General features: G+C 40.7%; 1 protein-coding gene across 2 annotated transcripts in view; it reads left to right on the forward strand.

Moving 5' to 3' along the window:
* Positions 1 to 11735: 11735 nt before the first annotated feature.
* Positions 11736 to 21373, forward strand: part of LOC124040014 (1-phosphatidylinositol 4,5-bisphosphate phosphodiesterase epsilon-1-like) — an 83885-nt gene continuing 74247 nt past the window's right edge. The window contains exons 1-2 of one of the 2 annotated variants that reach the window (XM_046356713.1): positions 11736 to 11922; positions 19628 to 20435. In XM_046356713.1, coding sequence (XP_046212669.1) covers positions 19956 to 20435 — 480 coding nt within the window. In that variant the 5' untranslated portion in view covers positions 11736 to 11922; positions 19628 to 19955. The remainder of the gene's footprint in view (positions 11923 to 19627; positions 20436 to 21373) is intronic. The other variant, XM_046356711.1, reaches the window with a different exon arrangement.

A 21373-nucleotide genomic window follows, 5' to 3' on the forward strand; every position in this document is an offset into this window, starting at 1 on the left:
ATGGTTACAAGACAAATTACCCTTATTTGGCAGTGGCACTATATACGGTGCCTTCAGAAAGTATTCATACCCCTTGACTTATTCCACAATTTGTTGTGTTACAGCCTGAATTCAAAATCGAAACCCCATAATGACAAAGTGAAAACATGTTTTTAGAAATATAAGCAAATTGATTGAAAATCAAATACAGAAATAATTCATTTAACATAAGTATTTACACTCCTTTGCTATAACACTCCAAATTGAGCTCAGGTGCATCCAATTTCTTTTGATCATCCTTTAGATGTCACTACAACTTGCATGTCTGAGCAGAAACTATACCAAGAAGTCAAAGGAACTGTCCATAGATCTCTGAGATATAAAGAAAAATATGGAACTACCCAGACTCTGCCTAGAGCTGTCCGTCTGACCAAACTGAGCAAACAGGCAAGAAGGACCTTGGTAAGGCAGGTGACCAAGAACACAATGACCACTCCGATAGAACTACAGTTCCTTGGCTGAGATGGGAGAACCTGCCAGAAGGACAACCGTGTCTACAGCACTTCACAAATCTGGGCTTTATAGTGTTGCCAGAATGAAGCCACTCCAGAGAAAAAGGCACGACAGCACACCTGGAGTTTGCCAAAAAGGCAAGTGAAATACAAAAATATTCTGTGGTCTGATGAGACAAAAATTTGAGTTTTGGCCTAAATGCAAAGTGCTAAGTCTAGAAAAAACAGCAATAACTCATCACACATTGAACACCATCCCTACCGTGGAGCATGGTGGTAGCAGCATGCTATGGGGATGCTTTTCAGCAGCTGTGACTGGGAGACTGGTAAGGATAGAGGGAACAATGAATGGAGCCAAAAACAGGCAACTCCTTGATGAGAACCTGCTTCAGAGTGCAAACAACAGACGGGCAAAAATGTACATTCCAACAGGACAAATGACCCAAAGCATACAGCAAAAGCAATGCTGAAATGGCTTCAGAACAAGAATGTGAAAGTCCTTGAGGCCCCCAGCTAAAGCCCAGACTTGAATCCCATTGAAAATGTGTGGAAAGATTTGAAGATCGCTGTTCACCGCCACTCTCCATCTAACAGAGCTTGAGAAAATCTGCAGGGAAGAATGGGAGAAAATCCCCAAATATAGATGAGTATGTCTGTATCAGCTTTGCACAAGACGACTCAAGGCTGTAATCATCACCAAAGGTGCTTCTACAAAGTATTGACTCCAGGGTGTGAATACTTATGTGAATTAGATATGTCTGTATTTCACTTTCAATACATTTGCAAAAGTTCTAAAAACATGTTTTCACTTTGTCATAGTGGGGTATTGTGTGTAGATGGGTGAGAAAAAATATAAATGTAATCCATTTTGATAACACAAGAAAATGTGGAATAAGTCAATGAGTATCAATACTTTCTGAAGGCACTGTAGAAGCATTTTTGCATGTGTACTGAGGTTAATCAGCTAAGCTTATATGAGCATATATTTCTATTTAAAATGGGCTGATGTCCTTATTTTAATACACTGCTGGTCAGAATAGTTTTTTTGTGGAAATGTTAAGTGTGACATTATTTTTTTTTAAATGCAAAGATTTTCAAAAGATTTGCTTTGTGTGTCACAGCTAGCAATAATATTTTGTTGACCCAACGATTAAGCAGCATAGACAGATGACTTTATTCATCTCACATTTATGCTGATAGTATAACATTTATGTTAAATAGTATAATGGAAACTTGACATTTACAGTACAAATAGCTTTATGACAGTATACCACAGAAAACAACTTGTTGTGCCTTCCTTTTTTAATTTTACCTTTATTTAACTAGACAAGTCAGTTAAGAACAAATTCTTATTTTCAATGATGGCCTAGGAACTGCCTGTTCAGGGGCAGAACGACAGATTTGTACCTTGTCAGCTCGGGGGTTTGAACTTGCAACCTTCCGGTTACTATTCCAACACTCTATCCACTAGGCTACCCTGCCCCCCCCAAAATGTGTACTACTAATTTAGAACTATTCACTTGACTTTGCACATTTCTGTCACATACCGTGTCAGTTGTGATGCTTTGTATATGTGTTATACTCCTAGTTATGCCAGCGTGACTGCTGTTTTATAGTATGTATTTATCAATAGAAATCAAATACATATTTCTCTATCAAAAGCACTTTCTCAGACTGATTGAATGTATGACTGGTTTATCAAATATGTGGCAAAAATGCTTCTTAACATTAACTGTGTTCAATCATTTTCTTGTAGGTCTACATAAATTGGTTATAACAACAGTATGAACAATTGAAATGAACCATTTAATTGTTCAATGTAATTATGAGCCTACTGTGCCCTGCTCTTTCATATATTGTTTCTACAACTTGAAATAACTTAACTTCTTTATGGGACCATAATTCACAACGTGTTTGTCCTCAATTAAGGTGGACACAGAGACATATAGGATATCTAAACATTTGTGTGGTTCATGTTCGATTTGATTTGATTGATACGGATTTGATTGACACTGAAAAGTTGGATGCATTTGCACAAAGGAGAGAGCATAACAGATTCGTTTTTTCAAACTTATTTTTTGACAGTTGAACAGAATGTTACCACCTTCATGCCTTGCTAAATCCTTTCTTAACTATGTAATTATTATATTACTATTTCAGATTGTTTTATTGGAGTTAAGGATTACTCTAAAAGTTGTATATTCATACACAATGCCGGTTGTCATTTTTTAATTCTAAAATAAATGACATATTCATTTCACCTATGTGTCTTGATCTCTTGAACTAAGGACGTTTTCCGTTTTCCATTTGATCATACATGAGCATGGCTGCAATTCCTGTGATTTAACAGATCGGACAGAATGATGTTTACGCCAATGTTGCACACAGTTGTTCCAACCTGACTAAACAAAGTACTCAGTTATGAACAATGGTAGAAACAAGACGACACTATAGCTTTTCACAAAACACTGAGTCAGAGCCTTTCAGAGTAGTACCTCTAAGGGGAACCATTGTCATGTTACCCTGCGTTTGAGGTTTTGGACTTTGCCATGACCTTTCCATGGTTCTCCCTTGACCCTTCATTGAACAACAACACTTGTGTATTGTTGCATTGTAGATGGGACAGATAACTTGATATGGTATAGATTATTTTCGCTGTGTAACCCATGTATAAAATGTGTAGCCAGCAGAGGGCAGAAGGAACTTTAAAATCATGCAATGTGTTCAGATTAATGATGTATATAAACTCTGGATTGCAGATACTATTCACTGAATAGCAGGCTAGTGATTGCTTTGCAATGCTTGCAGTTAGCCACTGATTCCTTCCAAACCAGTCATTGTTGAATTTGCGATTGTATTCTCAGTTTCTGGGTCTCTTTTCCAAGCTTAAAATTATAAACATTCCACATTGGCCATGCCGTCAATCCAGCATGATTTCTGCTGTGCTCAAAACAACTGTTAACTCAGAATTGGGAAATCTGACTTCAGTGAGTTCAAGACAACTGGGAATTTAGGAAAAAACTAACTGGGAAAATAAGTTTTGAACAGTCATCCAACTCAGAATTGTAAGTCAGGAACTCAGGCCTCTTTCTAGAGCTACGACCTGATGTAATCTCCCTGAGGAGGATGAGCTGGTCAATCAGCAGTCTAGAGGAGGGATGAGCTAGCCAAACACTACTTGCATGAATATTTTTAATGACTAGTATACGCCCACAGAAAATATGCTTTTTAACATACATATAACAATTTTTTGGAGGGAAAACTATTTCTCTCAAGGGAAATTACTTCCCTTCAATAAGTATAGGTCATATTTCATAGAAATCTGGAAACATTGGGCAGTTACTTTAAGTATTTGTTTGTTGTAGTGGGGATAGTAACATCAGTACTATAAAATAAATTATACTGTCAGGAAAATGTTTTTATATATTTTTTATTTTACATCTTTAAATTTAAAAGTATGCATTATGTGTCTGTAATAGAATAAAAGTGTCAAAAACAAATGTAGATAGTAATACATGCATTTCTATATCTTCCTAAATATTTAAACGGTGGGGGTGTGCCTGGATGCAGGCGCGTGGCTTCAAAACAGCCCCCAATCAGTCAGCTGGTGTATATATAAACCATTTGTTCAGACCAATGACATAAATAAACCCTCGGTTGCAGATGCTGTTGTGTATTTGCCATGGAGAGGCTTTGAAGCCACCAGTCAGCCATATTGGCACTCTCTAGTAGAGCAGTCCCCTATAGAAATGTATGGAATTCTACAGTATTTCAATTAAATGTTTCAAGGACAAAATTACATGTATTTATGTATTGTTTTGATATAGTGGGGACAGTAACATTAGAAGAAAAGAAAAAATTAAGGAACATTTTTAGGTTTAGCTCACATAATATAATGTAAAAGTATGCATTAAGGTGTCTTTAATGGAATAAACATGTCAGAAACTAATGTAGACATTAATAAATGTATTTCTATAGCTTCCAAAATATTTTTTACAATTGAGGAGTGCCAAGATGGCTGCGCTGTGGCTTCAATACTGTCACGCCTTGGTCTTAGTATTTTGTGTTTTCTTTCTTTATTTGGTCAGGCCAGGGTGTGACCAGGGTTATTGTGGTGTGTTTTTTGTCTTGGGGTTTTGTGGGGTGTCTACGTAGTCTATGGCTGCCTGAGGCGGTTCTCAATCAGAGTCAGGTGATTATCGTTGTCTCTGATTGGGAGCCATATTTAGGCAGCCATATTCTGTGAGTGTTTCGTGGGTGATTGTTCCTGTCTCTGTGTTTGTTGTCACAAGATAGGCTGTATAGGTTTTCTCGTTTCGTTTGTTGTTTTTGTATATTAAGTTATTTCATGTATCGTTCATTTTTCATTAAAGAACATGAGTAACCACCACGCCGCATTTTGGTCCGACTCTCCTTCGACGGAAGAAAGCCGTTACAAATACAGCACCCCTGTCAGTCATCCCGGGTTTATACACATCATTGGTTCAACAAACTCCTCATGCATAGATATTTTTCTAAACAATTTAAACATATGGGTAACATTCATTTGCTTATGCCTGTGTAGTAACACTAATTTCTTTGGTAACATTGTTAATGCATAATAATGTAGTTATAGCTTTGCAATTGCATACCGGTTTATGTTATTACACAAGCGGAATAATTGAAACAGTCACCGCTGTGTAATTGCAATTAAAATGCTATTACTGAAGTGGTATGTGTTAATAAAATAGGTAGGCTTAAATAGCATATTCATCTTGTTTTAAACTTAATAAAAGTTAAGCAATTATCTTTAAAAGAACTACTGAACAAAAAGGTGAACAATAGCAGTGTTGTGTCTTTTGCAGAGATCTCCACCATCTCCTTTGTGGTAAATTATCTGTCATGATATTGCCTTACACTCATGTTGCAAAATAACTTGTGGACATGAATTATGAAAGCCCCATCAAGTCTTTTATACATGTGTATCTGACTCATGCTGCAGTTTTACAGTCAATTGTGAAGAATCTAGTTTAATTGGTGAACTGAAATAAAAATATTTATGGTAAGTCAGTTGAATTTAATGTGCCAATTTGATTGGGAGTTGAGGGCTTGCGCTGTACATTCCTCCTGGATGGCATACAAGTTCCTTTCAGAGGAGGATAATGGAAAACAATCTCACAGTTTCCAGGTTAACATAAGTGCAGCTGACAACTAGCAATATTTTGGGAAGTGGTTAGATGAAATATGACTCCCTCCCTCCCAGTCTTCTCCATCCATCCACACACACATATGCACGCACACACACACACACACACACACACACATACACACACACACACACACACACACACACACACACACACACACACACACACACACACACACACACACACACACACACACACACACACACACACACACACACACACACACACACACACACACACACACACACACACACACACGCGCGCGCCAGAGGTGCGTTCAGTTAGATATTACATTTTCTACATTGAGTAGTAGTTTGTACTGAATGCAGGGGCACAACTTTCACTGAAATTTCATTTTGGTCGCCCCCAGTTTTAACATTGGAATGTGATACAAAGCGTGGCTCCGGGGTGCTTTAGGACACCACAGAGCATGCTGACAGGCTGTGTGAAGGCAAAGCTTCTGGATGGCTGGCTGGACCAGCATGGGAGAGTTGAGCATGGTTCAGTGTGTACGTGTTGCACTCTTTCACCGAGTTGTAAAGGTAGCAAAACAGAAATGGCCTACTCTTTAGTTGACTGATGACCTTTGCTTCCTTGGGCACAGGGACTATGGTGGTCTGCTTGAAACATGCAAGTATTCCAGACTGGATCAGGGAGAGTTTGAAAATGTCAGTGTAGACACTTGCCAGTTGGTCCACACATGCTCGGAGTACATGTCCTGGAAATCCGTCTGTCCCCACAGCTTTGTGAATGTTGACCTGTTTAAATGTCTTGCTCACATTGGCTACGGAGAGCATGATCACACAGTCATCCGGAACAGGTGGTGCTCTCATGCATGCTTCAGTGTTGTTTACCTTGAAGCAAGCATAAAAGGCATTTAGCCCATCTGAGAAGGCTCAGATGGGCAGCTCACAGCTGGATTTCCCTTTGTAGTCTGTAATAGTTTGCAAGCCCTGCAACATCTGACGACATGTAGTAGGATTCAATCTTAGTCCTGTACTAACGCTTTGCCTGTTTAATGGTTCATCTGAGGGCATAGCGGGATTTCTTATCAGCGTCCAGATTAGTGTCCCGCTCCTTGAAAGCAACAGCTCTAGCCTTTAGCTCGGTGCGGATGTTGCCTGTAATCCATGGCTTCTAGTTGGGATATGTACGTATGGTCACTGTTGGGACGACGTCGTCGATGCACTGATTGATGAAGCTGGTGACTGAGGTGGTATACTCCTCAACTTCACTTGATGAATCCCGGAATATATTCCAGTCTATGCTAGCAAATCAGTCCTGTCGTGTAGCATCCGCTTCATCTGATCACGTCCATATTGAGTGAGTCACTGGTACTTCCTGCTTTAGTTTTTGCTTCAAAGTAGGAATCAGGAGGATATAATTATGGTCAGAATTGCCAAATGGAGGGCGAGGGAAAGCTTTATATGTGTGTGGTGTAAAGGTTGTCTAGAGTTTTTTTTCTCACTTTGGTTGCACATGTGATATGCTGGTAGAAATGAGGTCAAACAGATTTAAGTCTGCCTGCATTAAAGTCCCTGGCCACTAGGAGTGCCACTTCTGGATGAGCATTTTCTTGTTTGGTTATGGCCGTATACAGCTCATTGAGTGTGGTCTTAGTACCAGCATCTGTTTGTGGTGGTAAATAGACGGCTACGAAAAATAGATGAAAACTCTCTTGGTAGATAGTGTGGTCTACAGTTCATCTTGAGGTACTCTGCTTCTGGCGAGCATTACCTTGAGACCTCTTTAATATTAGACATTGCGCACCAGCTGTTATTGACAAAAAGACACCACCACCACTCATCTAACCAGATGTAGCTGTTCTGTCTTGCCGATGCACGGAAAACCGGCCAACTGTATAATATCTGTGTCGTCATTCAGCCACAACTCGTGAAACATAAGATATACAGTTTTTAATGTCCCGTTTGTAGGATAGTCTAGAGTGGATATCATTCAGTTTATTTTCCAATAGAACAGAAGGTAGTGGCGGGTTACCCATTCGCCGACAAATTCTCACAAGGTACCCTGATCTCCGCCCCCTGTATTTCCGTCTTTTCTTCACGCGAACGACAGGGATTTGGGACTGGTCTCGGAGAAGCAGTATATCCTTCGCGTCGGGCTCATTAAAGAGAAATCTTTGTCCAGTGCGAAGTGAGTAACCGCTGTTCTGCTATCCAGAAGTTATTTTCAGTAATAAGAGACGGTAGCAGCAACATTATGTACAAAATACGTTTTTTTTAAACCACATAAAATAGCACAGTTTGTTAGGAGCCGGTAAAACAGCAGCAATCCCCTCCAGCGCTATTCTTCTGATCACTCTGGCCTTGGCCTAACACACCTGAAACCAATAAGATCCTAAAGCTGAGTGGGGTGTGTTGGGTTGGGGCGCTACAGGGCTGTGGACCCATAGGGGCAGGACGGGGTGACCTAGCTATATTGTGTCCAAGTAAGCTGATCTAAAAATAAAAAAATAAATTATATGTCCCCCCAACTTCTAAAACCAAAGTTGTGGCTCTGACTGAATGACACGTTTCCTCAAAACACCACGCACTGTACTTCAACTGCCGTAGCAGTACATTTGCTCCAATTTGGTGGGTGTGGTGAGGTGTGGCTTGATCAATATAGGTGTGACCAAAACCTTACCACTGCTACACCTGGCTATCAGCTGAGCCTTGTCTGGCAGCGATACAGTTCATTCAGCCTCATTTACTGCCTTTTAAAAAAACATAGCTGATATGGCTGACTTGCTTAAACAAATGTGTTCTAATGACAATTGAGATGTACAAACTATGGCATAAAGGGATGACAAGTGGTAAGAGGCAATCCGTCATTTTGATTAAGATATTAATGAGCAAGCTTGGACGGACACAGTCAATATAACTATTTGTTCAGCTCTTTTGAAAATGTACAGCGACGGAATTCAGAACATGGGACATTCTTCCATTATACTCCCTGTACACCAAGTTGGAACCGTAGGATAAATAAAGGGGGCATATAAGCAGACAATGAAATCTCAAACAATATTTGATGATTACATTTCTCTAAAACAGGCTATAGGCTACATGTGCACCACCAAATCAGAACAGAAGGCTAAATTAAGAGGGGAAAATAAACAAAATTATTAGGGTGAGGCACATGGGCTACTAACACCTTACTTCACAACATACACTTAGCATTACATTCTTCAAATCAAATCAAATTGCATTGGTCACATACACATGGTTAGCAGATGTTAATGTGAGTGTAGTGAAATGCTTGTGCTTATAGTTCCAACTATGCAGTAATATCTCACAAGTTATCTAACAATTTCATGACAACTACCTATTACACACAAGTGTACAGGAATGAATAAGAATATGTACATATAAATATATGGATGAGCGATGGCCGAGCGGCATAGGCAAGATGCAGTAGATGGTAAAGAGTACAGTATATACATATGAGATGAGTATTGTAGGGTATGTAAACATTATATAAAGTGGCATTGTTTAAAGTGACTAGTGATACATTTATTACATCCCATTTTTAATTAATAAGTGGCTAGAGACTTGAGTCAGTATGTTGGCAGCAACCACTCAATGTTAGTGATGGCTGTTTAACAGTCTGATGGCCTTGAGATAGAAGCTGTTTTTCTGTCTCTCGGCCCCAGCTTTGATGCACCTGTACTGACCTCGCCTTCTGGATGGTAATGGGGTGAACAGGCAGTGGTTCGGGTGGTGGTTGTCCTTGATGATCTTTTTGGCCTTCCTGTAACATCAGGTGGTGTAGGTGTCCTGGAGGGCAGGTAGTTTGCCCCCGGTGATGCGTTGTGCAGACCTCACTACCCTCTGGAGAGCCTTACGGTTGTGGGCGGAGCAGTTGCCGTACCAGGTGGTGATACAGCCCGACAGGATGCTCTTTATTGTGCATCTGTAAAAGTTTGTGAGTGTTTTTGGTGACGAGCCGAATTTCTTCAGCCTCTTGAGGTTGAAGAGGCGCTGTTGCGCCTTCTTCACCACGCTGTCTGTGTGGGTGGACCATTTCAGTTTGTCCGTGATGTGTACATCGAGGAACTTAAAACTTTCCACCTTCTTCACTACTGTCCCATCGATGTGGATAGGGGGGTGCTCCCTCTGCTGATTCGTGAAGTCCACGATCATCTCCTTTGTTTTGTTGACGTTGAGTGGTTGAGACCCAGGGTCTCGAGCTTAATGATGAGTTTGGAGGGTACTATGGTGTTAAATGCTGAGCTGTAGTTGATGAACAGCATTCTTACATGGAAGTTCCTCTTGTCCAGATGGGTTAGGGCAGTGTGCAGTGTGATTGCGTCGTCTGTGGACCTATTGGGGCGGTAAGCAAATTGGAGTGGGTCTAGGGTGTCAGGTAGGGTGGAGGTGATATGATCCTTGACTAGTCTCTCAAAGCACCTCATGATGACGGAAGTGAGTGCTACGGGGCGATAGTCGTTTAGCTCAGTTACCTTAGCTTTCTTGGGAACAGGAACAATGGTGGCCCTTTTGAACAGCAGACTGGGATAGGGATTGATTGAATATGTCCTTAAACACACCAGCCAGCTGGTCTGTGCATGCTCTGAGGACGCGGCTAGGGATGCCATCTGGGCCGGCAGCCTTGCGAGGGTTAATGCATTTAAATGTTTTACTCACATTGGCTGCGGTGAAGGAGAGCGGGCCTTGTCGGTGGCACTGTATTGTCTTCGAAGCGAGCAAAAAAGTTGTTTAGTTTGTCTGGAACCAAGACAGAGCTACAGTATACATATCGCCCTGGCATATTACATCATTTATGCAGCAGCTTACCATCCATTTTTGCACTCACCTTGTGCTCAATTGAACAAGAAGGCGGCGCAGCGGTCCTTAAATGGGCAAATTTGCACAGTATAGGGGATTTAACAAACACTTAAAATATAGGCTGTGTTTCGTGTAGGTTTACCCTGGCATGACGCTTTGATAACCGTGTACACTTCTCTAGGACAAGGGGATTTTTAATCAATATAGTCACCTGTATTTACCCCCCAAAAATGAAATGTTAATTAGCTGCTAATGTGGCTATCATAAAGAACTACAAATGGCATGATGTCTGGACGAGACTGCCGAATTGAGGCAAAGGTAAGAATCTCTGGATAATTATCTATTGTTCGTTAAATTTAGCAATTCATTAATGACCTACGTTTATTTAAATAGTACATTTTGTGAACTGTCTTGAGCAAGTTTTACATTTACACAATACCTGCATGAGGTCTATTTTGATGTGAATTAGTATTTTCAATTCTGAGAGTAAATAGATCCGAATATATTGATAAAAGTCACCTTGCCCGAGTGAGATTTGCATGGTTATCAAAACATCACACGGGGGTAAGCTGACAAGAAACACAGCCCATATGTTAAGTGTTTCTAAAATTCCCCATGGGAAAAATGAGTGGTGGAAAAAACGATTGGAATCATTTCTTTGTTTGACCAGAAGGTTTTATGGGTATTACGACACCACCACTGTGGAGCTCTATAGTGGTAGAGTTATTTTCCTTCACCACACACCAGAATGAGGCACAACTCAGGGGGTCTAACCAATATACAGATTCCCAATGCTAGATTGCCTACTTAATCTGCATTCTACTTACAACGTACTGTTTAGTAAAAACGACTGTAGTAAGCAACAAATATCAGCATGCTGGGTATATCCCACCGAGAATGCATAATCGAATGCACCAATTCCGTTGTTTTCCACCAATCGTTAATTTTGGTACTGTTTGTCCCTTCAGCTATTGTCATACACGTGGGTCTGAAAAGATACGTAATCTTCCTCAATAGTGCGCTGCAAAATCCTACTAGATGAAAATCCGAAATGTGTGTGAAATCCTGGAATTAAAAGCATACAATATTTTCACATACTATAAAACGTTATTTTATCGCATACTATTTAAAACGCAAGTGTAAGTATTTGGACAAGGCCACTGTCAAACTAATTGCCTCGTGAAACACTAGCCACAGACATTCCAATGTAGTGACAGTGCATTGAATTTGCATATCTTAACTACCCAGCGGCTATTGTCCAACCGCCATCGCAGCAAATGGGCTACCAACTACCAACACAACAGCAGCAGGTCCTAATCAATGCTACTAAGGGCTGGCCTTTTCATCTCACTCGGCAACTTTCACGGTTTCGTGATTCGTCGTGGGGGATAAAAGTCCAATAACTTTTTAATTGAATCGTTTTTGAGGACTGTTTACCGTGAGTTTCCACATTTTTTGGTACGTTATGCACGTTTTCTGGGAGATGTAGCTAAATCTTGGCTAAATGTAGAGAAAGCAAGTTGGAGCGCACATGCATATACGTGCCAAGCCATGCTTCAAATGACTAGTGATTCCTTACTGCCATTGTAACTATCGATGTTCATAATGTTTATGGGTACAGACTTATCACGATGCTCTGCTCTTGTATGTCTCATCTTGGTGATTATTTTAAGTTCATTCATTGAAATGAATTTGTTAAATGAACCTCAGTCTGCACAGATGAGTTTTATGTAGGCCTAATTGACTGATTTCATTGACTCAGAAATTAATAATTTGCTCAGGACAGGGTGTCACAGCCAATGCTATCCATGTTTGAATTGACTTAGTCATCCAATCCAAAGTTTATTGGTCCATACACAGTTTAGCAGATGTTATAGCAGGTGCATGAAACTGCCTATGTTACTTACTCCTAACATTGCAGTCAAAAGTTTGGACACCTACTCATTCAAGTTTTGTTTTTGTTGTACTATTTTCAACATTGTATAATAATAGTGAAGACATCAAAACTATGAAATAACACATGGCATTATGTAGTAACCAAAAAAAGTGTTAAACAAATCAAAAATATATTTGAGATTCTACAAAGTAGCCACCCTTTGCCTTGAAGGCAGCTTTGTACACTCTTGGCATTCTCTCAACCAGCTTCACCTGGAATGCTTTCCCATCAGTCTTGCAGGAGTTCCCACATATGCTGAGCACTTGTTGGCTGCTTTTCCTTCACTTTGCGGTCCAACTCATCTCAAAACATCTCAATTGGGTTGAGGGCGGGTGATTGTGGAGGCCAGGTCCTCTGATGCAGCACTTCATCACTCTCCTTGGTCAAATAGCCCCTTAACAGCCCGGAGGTGTGGTTTGGATCAATGTCTTGTTGAATAACAAATGATAGTCCACACTAAGCGCAAACCAGATGGGATGGCGAATCGCTGCAGAATGCTGAGGTAGCCGTGCTGGTTAAGTGTACCTTGAATTCTAAATAAATCACTGACAGTGTCACCAACAAAGCACCATCATGCCACCTCCCCCATGCTTCATTGTGGGAACCACCAGAGATCATCTGTTCACTTACTCTGCGTCTCACAGAGATACGGCGGTTGGAACCAAAAATCTCAAATTTAGACTGAGCCATTGGCGATTTTGGCATTTAAATCTTGGTGGGGTAAACCCATGCCAGCAAAGCCACTAAACAATGCGTTAATTGCACTATAATGGTGACAAATGATACCCACAAACTGTTAGGGCCTACATAAAGCTGTCTTACCAATGCTACAGCATCTTACCAATGCTACACCTGGCTATCAGCTGAGCCTTGTCTGGCAGTGAAACAGTTCTTTCAGCCTCATTTACTGCCTTTAAATTGTTTTTTGCTGATATGGCTGACTTGCTTAAGCAAATGTGGTTTCTGATGACAATTGAGATGTACAAACTATGGCATAAGGCGACGACAAGCAGATAAGAGGCAATTCGTCATTTTGATTAAGAGCTAGGACGGACATAGTCAATATAACTATTTGTTTATCACTTAATGTACAGCGACAGCATTCAGAACATGGGTCGTTCTTCCAGTATTCTCCCTGTACACCAAGTCAGAACCGTAAGATAAATGAAGGGGGCATATAGGCAGACAATGAAAGATCTTATAATATTCAATGATTACTGTACATTTCTCTAAAACAGGCTATAGGCTTCATGTGCACCACCAAATCAGAACAGTAGGCAAAATTTAAGAGTGGGAAAGGGACCAAATTATTAGGGTGAGGCACATGGGCTACTAACGGCTTACTTCACAACATACATTTAGTATTAGTTTCTTAGCTACAGTGTTACATATCTCCCTGGCATATTACATTAATTTATGCAGCAGCATAAAATACATTTTTGGACTCAACTTGTCCTGTGCTCACTTGAACAGGAAGGTGGCGTGGCAGTCCTTCGTGGGCAAATTTTGTAATCAAAGTCTGGTGTTCTCTGCATTTATGGTGCTTTGAAAACAACTTGGAAGTCGGAGAAAAAAATCAAGGTTGAATCATGATGATGTTAGGTCGTAGCCTTAGAAAAAGGCTGGGTTTACAATTCCGAGTTGGATGACCGTTCATAACCTATTTTCCCAGTCGGAGCTTGTTTATTCCCGGCTTCCCAGGTAACTTCACTTCAGGGAGTTCAAGACCTCATAGTTCCGAATTAAGTTGTTTTGAGCGCAGCACAAATCATGCTTCATTGACAGCATGGCCAATGTTGAATGTTTAGAATTTTAACTTGGAAAAGAACCCTTAATCCCAGATTTGGGACCACACAGACACTCTACTGAATAGCAGGCTAGTGATTTCTTTGCAATGCTAGCAGTTAGCCACTGGCTGTCACTTATTCCTTCCAAACCACTCATTGTTGAAGTTGCGATTTTCAACTTGTTGCGTAATGTTTATGTCCAATGGCAGATGAGCACTGATATTTTTTATCTATAATTTCTCTTCTTATGACAACATTTAAAAATTATTTGCCAGTAGATTGTCGATTTGATTCATGATGACTGCTAGCTAAGATTTTTGAAAGTATGTTGACGACATGATCAGTCCAATCAATGCTACTGTACATATATGTGATTTGATATCATTTTATCTGTGGCCAATGACCTTGTTCCTTCATGGATGGGCACTTCTATTGTAACTCTATGGCAGCATCCAAGGGGCTAGACTTTTCTAGCTCTACCATTAGACTTGGCGGTGATGTAGTGTCCCCATGTGTGACAGAACATTGAGCCAAACACGGCACAATGCTCCGTATTTTCTGCTGGCTTGCCCCACCACAACAGAAATCACTGAGCTAGGCTGAAACACCTGCATTTTGGAGCTGCCTTACTCAAGAAAACATGAGACCATGTTTGTATGCAACCTTTTAACTTTTTAAACTAAATTATATATTTTTACATTGTTTACAAATTGATATGTGACACGTATTAATGCCAAAATAATATGCAAAACAGGCCAGCCCCACCTGCTCTGAATGACTGGTCGCCCCTGGACTCGTCAGACCAAAGGACAGATTTCCATCGGTCTAATGTCTATTGCTCGTGTTTCTTTACCCAATCAAGTCTCTTCTCTGATTGGTGTCCTTTTGTATTGGTTTCTTTGCAGCAATTCGACCATGAAGGCCTGATTCACGCAGTCTCCTCTGAACAGTTGATGTTGATATATGCTGTTACTTGAACTCTGAAGCATTTATTTAGGCTGCAATCTGAGGTGCAGTTAACTATAATGAATTTATTCTCTACAGCAGAGGTGACTCTGGTTCTTCCCTTTCCTGTGGCGGTCCTCATGAGAGCCAGTTTCATCATAGCACTTGGTTTTTGCGACTGCACTTGAAGAAATTCTAAGCTCTTGACATTTTCCGAATTGACTGACCTTCATGTCTTAAAATAATGATGGACTGTCGATTCTCTTTGCTTATTTGAGCTGTTCTTGCCATAATATGGACTTAGCCCTATTTGGTAAAAGACCATCTTCTGTATACCACCCGTACCTTGTCACAACACAACTGATTGGCTCAAACGCATTAAGAAGGAAAGAAATTCCACAAATTAAGAAGGAAAACCTGTTAATTAAAACTCATTCCAGGTGACAACCTCATGAAGCTGGTTGAGAGAATGCCAAAGGTGTGTAAAGCCGTCAAAGGGTGGCTACTTTGAAGAGTCTCAAGTATAAAATACATTTAGATTTCTTTAACACTTTTTTTTGGTTACTACATGATTCCATATGTGTTATTTCATAGTTTTGATGTGTTTACTGTTACTCTACAATGTAGAACATAGTAAAAATAAAAACCCTTGAATGAGTAGGTGTGTCCAAACCTTTGACGAGTACTGTATATTTTTAAGAAATGTCGGAAACAAATCTAACAACCCAAATATCACTAACAGTACAGTATGCAATCTATACATATGTAAACGATATGTTGCCTGTAAAAACAAAAATCAGTTGACGTTTTCAGGAATAAATTCATATAGTCCCGTTCTTACCACATGCTTTGGCTGGGATAAACCTTTTCATACCTAACGTGCACATGTCAGCAAGTTAAGGAGTGGAAAGAGGCGTGGGCCGATACGGGTGCACGTCTATTTTAATAAATTCATTTTATTCATTTTATACACCATCACAAAGAGGTCCATTATACATTTGTTTAGGCAGGTCCTTAAAGATGACTACTAATGTATTTTCTAATGTACTACATGGCTGTGCCATGCACATGAAATCCATAGTTATTTTGTTCATTTAACAGACAACAACTTACCCTGATCACAGTCAACACACACAGCCTAAATTGTATAGTAGGCTAAGAATATAATGGAATATAGAATAATATTTTTCCCACACAACTCCCCACGTCACGTGGGTCATGGTCTCCCGAGTGGCGCAGTGGTCTAAGGCACTGCATCTCAGTGCTGGAGGTGTCACTACAGATTCTGGTTCGATTCCAGGCTGTATCATAACTGGCCATGATTGGGAGGCCCATAGGGCGGCATACAATTGGCCCAGCGTCGTCCAGGTTGGGGTTTGGCCGGGGTACGGTGTCATTGTAATGAAGAATTTGTTCTTAACTGATTGACCTAATTAAATAATTAAAAACATTTTTTTTAAAGGGATAGGGTTAGCCTAACCCCTTCCTACCCATACTCCTCTGATAGGGAGAAGGTGTAGAGTCTTACATTGCCATTTCATTATCAATATATTTTCAATCTCCAATCCATAAAATAGCCATCTGTATTTTCATTTAGCACTAATAACTGTAGAGTTAAGGACCGAAATAAACTATTTATAGACATATTCACAACTATTTTATATAGCCTATCTGCTGTCTCTGCAGTGTTTTGTCAGGTCACCGAGCTGATTCCCCCTCCCCAATTTCTATTGCACCAAGCTGTGATTTGCCGTTCAAGAGCTCTGTTTGTATAGTCATAATTGCAGCTAAGCCGATAACAAAGGAACTTTGATCAGTTGACGTGTGGACTGAGGTGGTTGAGCTATTAGTGCTTCACCATTGCAATATTCTGTATGGGGGCCCAATGCTCATTTCCATTGAGTGTTAACGGAGTGGTTCACTATTTTACAACTTGATGTTAGATAGTTCCTCACCCTGAAAGTAGTATATGGGCCAAGTCGAAACTGAACCATGGACTACAGTTTTCTTTAAACAGCCACCACAAACCTCAGTGAACCTTAGCCACTACAAGCTACCAATTAATGGAACTGATGGGGGGGAGGGGGCGGCATGTGAGCATGATTTTAAAAAACAAAAAAAAACAATGTCCAAATCAACTCCATATTTGATGTTTCTTAAAGGTGATTTGGCCATAAAAAAACATGTTGCTTGCTTTCCCAGCTTTCCTTTGCTTTCAAGATTAATGTTTTTCCTCATCTGATCTGTTAGTTTAGTGTGATTCATGGATCATAGGAGTTTCCAGTGGATTTTTAATTATTTTAACTAATCTCTGAATTACCGTATTCCCTGTCATAATTACAGTACCAGTCAAAAGTTTGGACACCTACTCATTCAAGGGTTTTTATTTGTACTATTTTCTATATTGTAGAATAATAGTGAAGGCATCAAAACTATGAAATAACATATATGGAATTAACATATATGGAATTATGTAGTAACCAAAAAAGTGTTAAACAAATCAAAATGAAAGTATATATATACAGTGTGCAAATGAGGTAAGAGAAGGGAGGTAAAGGCAATAAAAAGGCCCTAGTGATTAAATAATTACAATTTAGCAATTAAACACGAGTGATCGATGTGCAGAAGGTGAATGTACAAGTAGAGATACTGGGGTGCAAAGGAGCAAAACAATAAATAACAGATTGGGGATGAGGTAGTTGGATGGGCTTTTTACAGATGGGCTATGTACAGGTGCAGTGATCTCTGTGAGCTCCTCTGACAGCTGTTGCTTAAAGTTAGTGAGGGAGATATGAGTCTCCAGCTTCAGTAAAAAAAAATTGTGTGTTTTTTTTGGGGGGCAATTCGTTCCAGTCATTGGCAGCAGAGAACTGGAAGGAAAGGCTGCCAAAGGAGGAGTTTGCTTTGGGGGTGACCATTGATTCTTGAATAATTATAACCTTTACAGGCTTCATGAGCTTAGTTCAACTGTGAAACCCCATCAGAACCCCAAATATATTCTACTCAATGACCAGTGAATTTAGGCCTAAACTTGTTTTACTCCAATGCTTTGTAACATAGTATAAATAAACTCTGCATAGCCTCAAAAGGCTTTGTTGTTTAGGTTTGCCCCTTTTAATAAAGAGATTTAAACTAACACAGGCTCCGATCACTTGTTTTCTGTCATTGTGATGACAGCTTTTCATTAAAGGGCACAGAGAGTCGGGCAGTCAACTGAATTCCATTGTATTGAGAATTGCTGCAATTTCCAAACTAATGGATTCTTCCATTGGTCTAAGTTCTTTTAATTTTTCTTACATAATTTGACATTTATCTGTAAAAATAGGCTGTTGCTCTTCAGACACCTTGCTTTACTGTGTGTCTGCTGTGTGGGAAGTTGGCGGGTTACTAGGCCTTGACTACTAGATAAATTCACCCAGGATCAATGGACCCAATTCTCCTCCAACTTTTCTGAACTGGTCCTCCTTTGTGCAGGCCTGACATTCCAATTACCCACGCCTTTTTTTACAGCAGGATTTTCTGCTGCAGTCCGCAGTAGTGGATGTGGACATCAGCTGTTTGTTCACCTGCACCTGCCCACAATGGCTAATAACCCACCCACAACTGCCCGACTATACAGTGAGCTGAAAGTTTTGGGACAGTGACAATTTTTTGCCTCTACTCCAGCACTTTCGATTTGAAATGATAAATGATACAAGGACTGAAGTTAAGGTGCAGCTTTAATTTGAGGGTATTTTCTTCCATATCGGGTGAACCGTTTAATCATTTTTACCTAGTCCTCCAACATTAGGGGACCAAAGGTATTGGGACATTCACTTATGTGTATTAAAGTAGTCAAAGGTTTAGTATTTGGGCTCATATTCCTAACACACAATGATTATATCAACCTTGTGACTACAAACTTGTTGGATGCATTTGCTGTTTGTTTTGGTTGCGTTTTAGATTATTTTGTGCCCAATAATATAAATTAATATTAAATCATTTTGGCAATTGACATTTAGACAATTTGGCGCACTAAAAGTTAGTGCGGAAGCTTAAGCTTCAGGGCCTAATGCCAGATAGCCTAAAAATAATGAAAGGAAAATCTAAATGTAGTTTATAGCTTGCACAAGAATGATGCGTTTCTGCATTAAATTTTTTGTGTCATCCATACAATATTTCATGACCCAAAACCAGCCCGCCCGTGGATGTAAATGAGGGGACTGGTTATGAGTCAACCTGTGCTTCAGTAGTGGACGTTGTCCAGGTTGGAGACAGACGAAAGACTTCAGACCCCCCCCTCACCTGTCCATTGGTGTTAATGTGAAACACAAATGACAACCCAAATAGTGTATGCAGAGACAACAGAACTAGGTTGTTATAACTGACATTCGAACAGCATGATGATAGTCTCTACAAAGATCAAGTATAAAAGGAACTTGGCTTATGTTACAGTATGTGATTGTCTGTTCTGGTGCTAATCTGTGTTTCCCTTTTTGTCTTCTGCTTTTCTCAGATCCAGAAAGCAGACATGGCTGTTGGACTCGGGAGGAGCGAGCCAAAGCGTCCGTGACTGCCTTGTCACACACCTCACTCTGAAGAAGGGATATGCATGCTCTCAACACCGGACAGATCTCTCAGGAAATTCTTAATTTTGCCAAGGGTCACCTGTTCTCCGGGCTGGTTTGTACACCTGGAAAAGCTTCTATTTTCACTTCTGTCCGGAGGAGTATGACTGGCTGTGTATGTTCCTGATAAAGACCATCCCTATCCTCCACCTTTTAAATAGCCTGTGATCTGAAGCTCCGTGCCAGGAAGGGACAGCTGGGACATTGAGCGTCACTATGGCATCTGAGGACATAGCAGCTGCTGTGGGTCGTGGGACCGTGCAGGAGTCTGCCGTGTCAGCCGAGACCAGAAATGACTTTATCACTTCAGACTACAGCATGTCTTGGAGTCCAAGCAAAGCACGCCCACCTTCTCACCAGCCAGAAGTTAGCAACCAGGGCAGCAGAGGCTGCTGCTCACCCCTCCCTCTGTCTCTGAAGTTATCTTATGACACCGAGCAGGGGATGTTTTTGGATGCAGGTTGCAAATGCTGGGATTACTCTAACCCTAAACATGCTAGTGCCTTAGACCAGCTCAGCGCCACGTCTCTGGGGGAGCGGAGGATGGGGGGGTTGGGTTTTAGGGCCTGGAAGGCTGGTTGCAGAAAGACCTGGCACCCCATCTTATCAGTTAGAGGGCACGGCGCGGAAACTCTGGCCATCAGCCTGCGGGTTTGCAGGGGGCTGCTCGGCTACTCCGGAGTCAGACTCTCGGAGGTAAGCACGTTTGTTCTTCACCCTCAGGCTACAGGTTTCATGTAAGAACCCTCTTATCAGAGCTCTGTGCAGCTGCAGCGGCTTTCTGTTATGAATGTGTCGGTTTAGGTCCCACACACGAAAAATCTACTCCATCAGATTGTAACACTATCTTGAAACATTATGCAAATATTTCTGTAGTGTGCAGTATTTTGCTCATTATTAGGCATCAGCAATTCAATCCCTCCCAACAAGAACAACAAATCATTGGTTCACAGAAAAAAAAACTTTTTTTTAGTTGTCTGTCTTCTCTGATTGAAATGTTCCACCTATTATACTCTGCAGGAAGAGTAAGCGGAACCACAGTCACACTGTCGTTTTGTCCGCAGTCCGCAGCAGTGGAAAAATGATTTAGGGCCAGTTAGTTCAGATCCCAATATTACTGAGCCTGAGCTACCATTCTATTGAAGTTATAGCCATGGAAATCTGTAATATCCACAGAGCGGGAGAGGCCCGGTTCCATGTTAAGGTTAATTTCCTATGGACCACGTGCTACATGTGGTGTGAGGACTTTTTGCGACGCTGAGAGGACCTGTCACCGAGCGTTTAGATGAATAGGGCCGGAGAAAGTGCAGTTATCTGACTTCCAACCTTCCTTGTCAAATAAACCACTGCCGTGGACGTTTAACGGACATTACTGTGTATACATACACTAAATACGACAACGGAGTGAACATCTGAGAGAGTCTGTGGTAACCAACCCGGCCACTGCAGTGGTTAGAAATGCAGGGTTGTTATGGATCATTTGTGGTGCAATATGGGCTGCGTTTATCTAAGGCACGCATCTTTGCAAATAGGGAGGCCATTGAAAAGGGTAATCGTCACAGCACCTGTCAACTCGATCTGCGCTATTCCTATGGTGTTACTATAGGAACAAAACAGAATGCTCACTGAAACCT

The sequence above is a fragment of the Oncorhynchus gorbuscha genome, linkage group LG07, assembly GCF_021184085.1.
Source record: "Oncorhynchus gorbuscha isolate QuinsamMale2020 ecotype Even-year linkage group LG07, OgorEven_v1.0, whole genome shotgun sequence".
NCBI classification, from domain to species: Eukaryota; Metazoa; Chordata; class Actinopteri; order Salmoniformes; family Salmonidae; genus Oncorhynchus; species Oncorhynchus gorbuscha.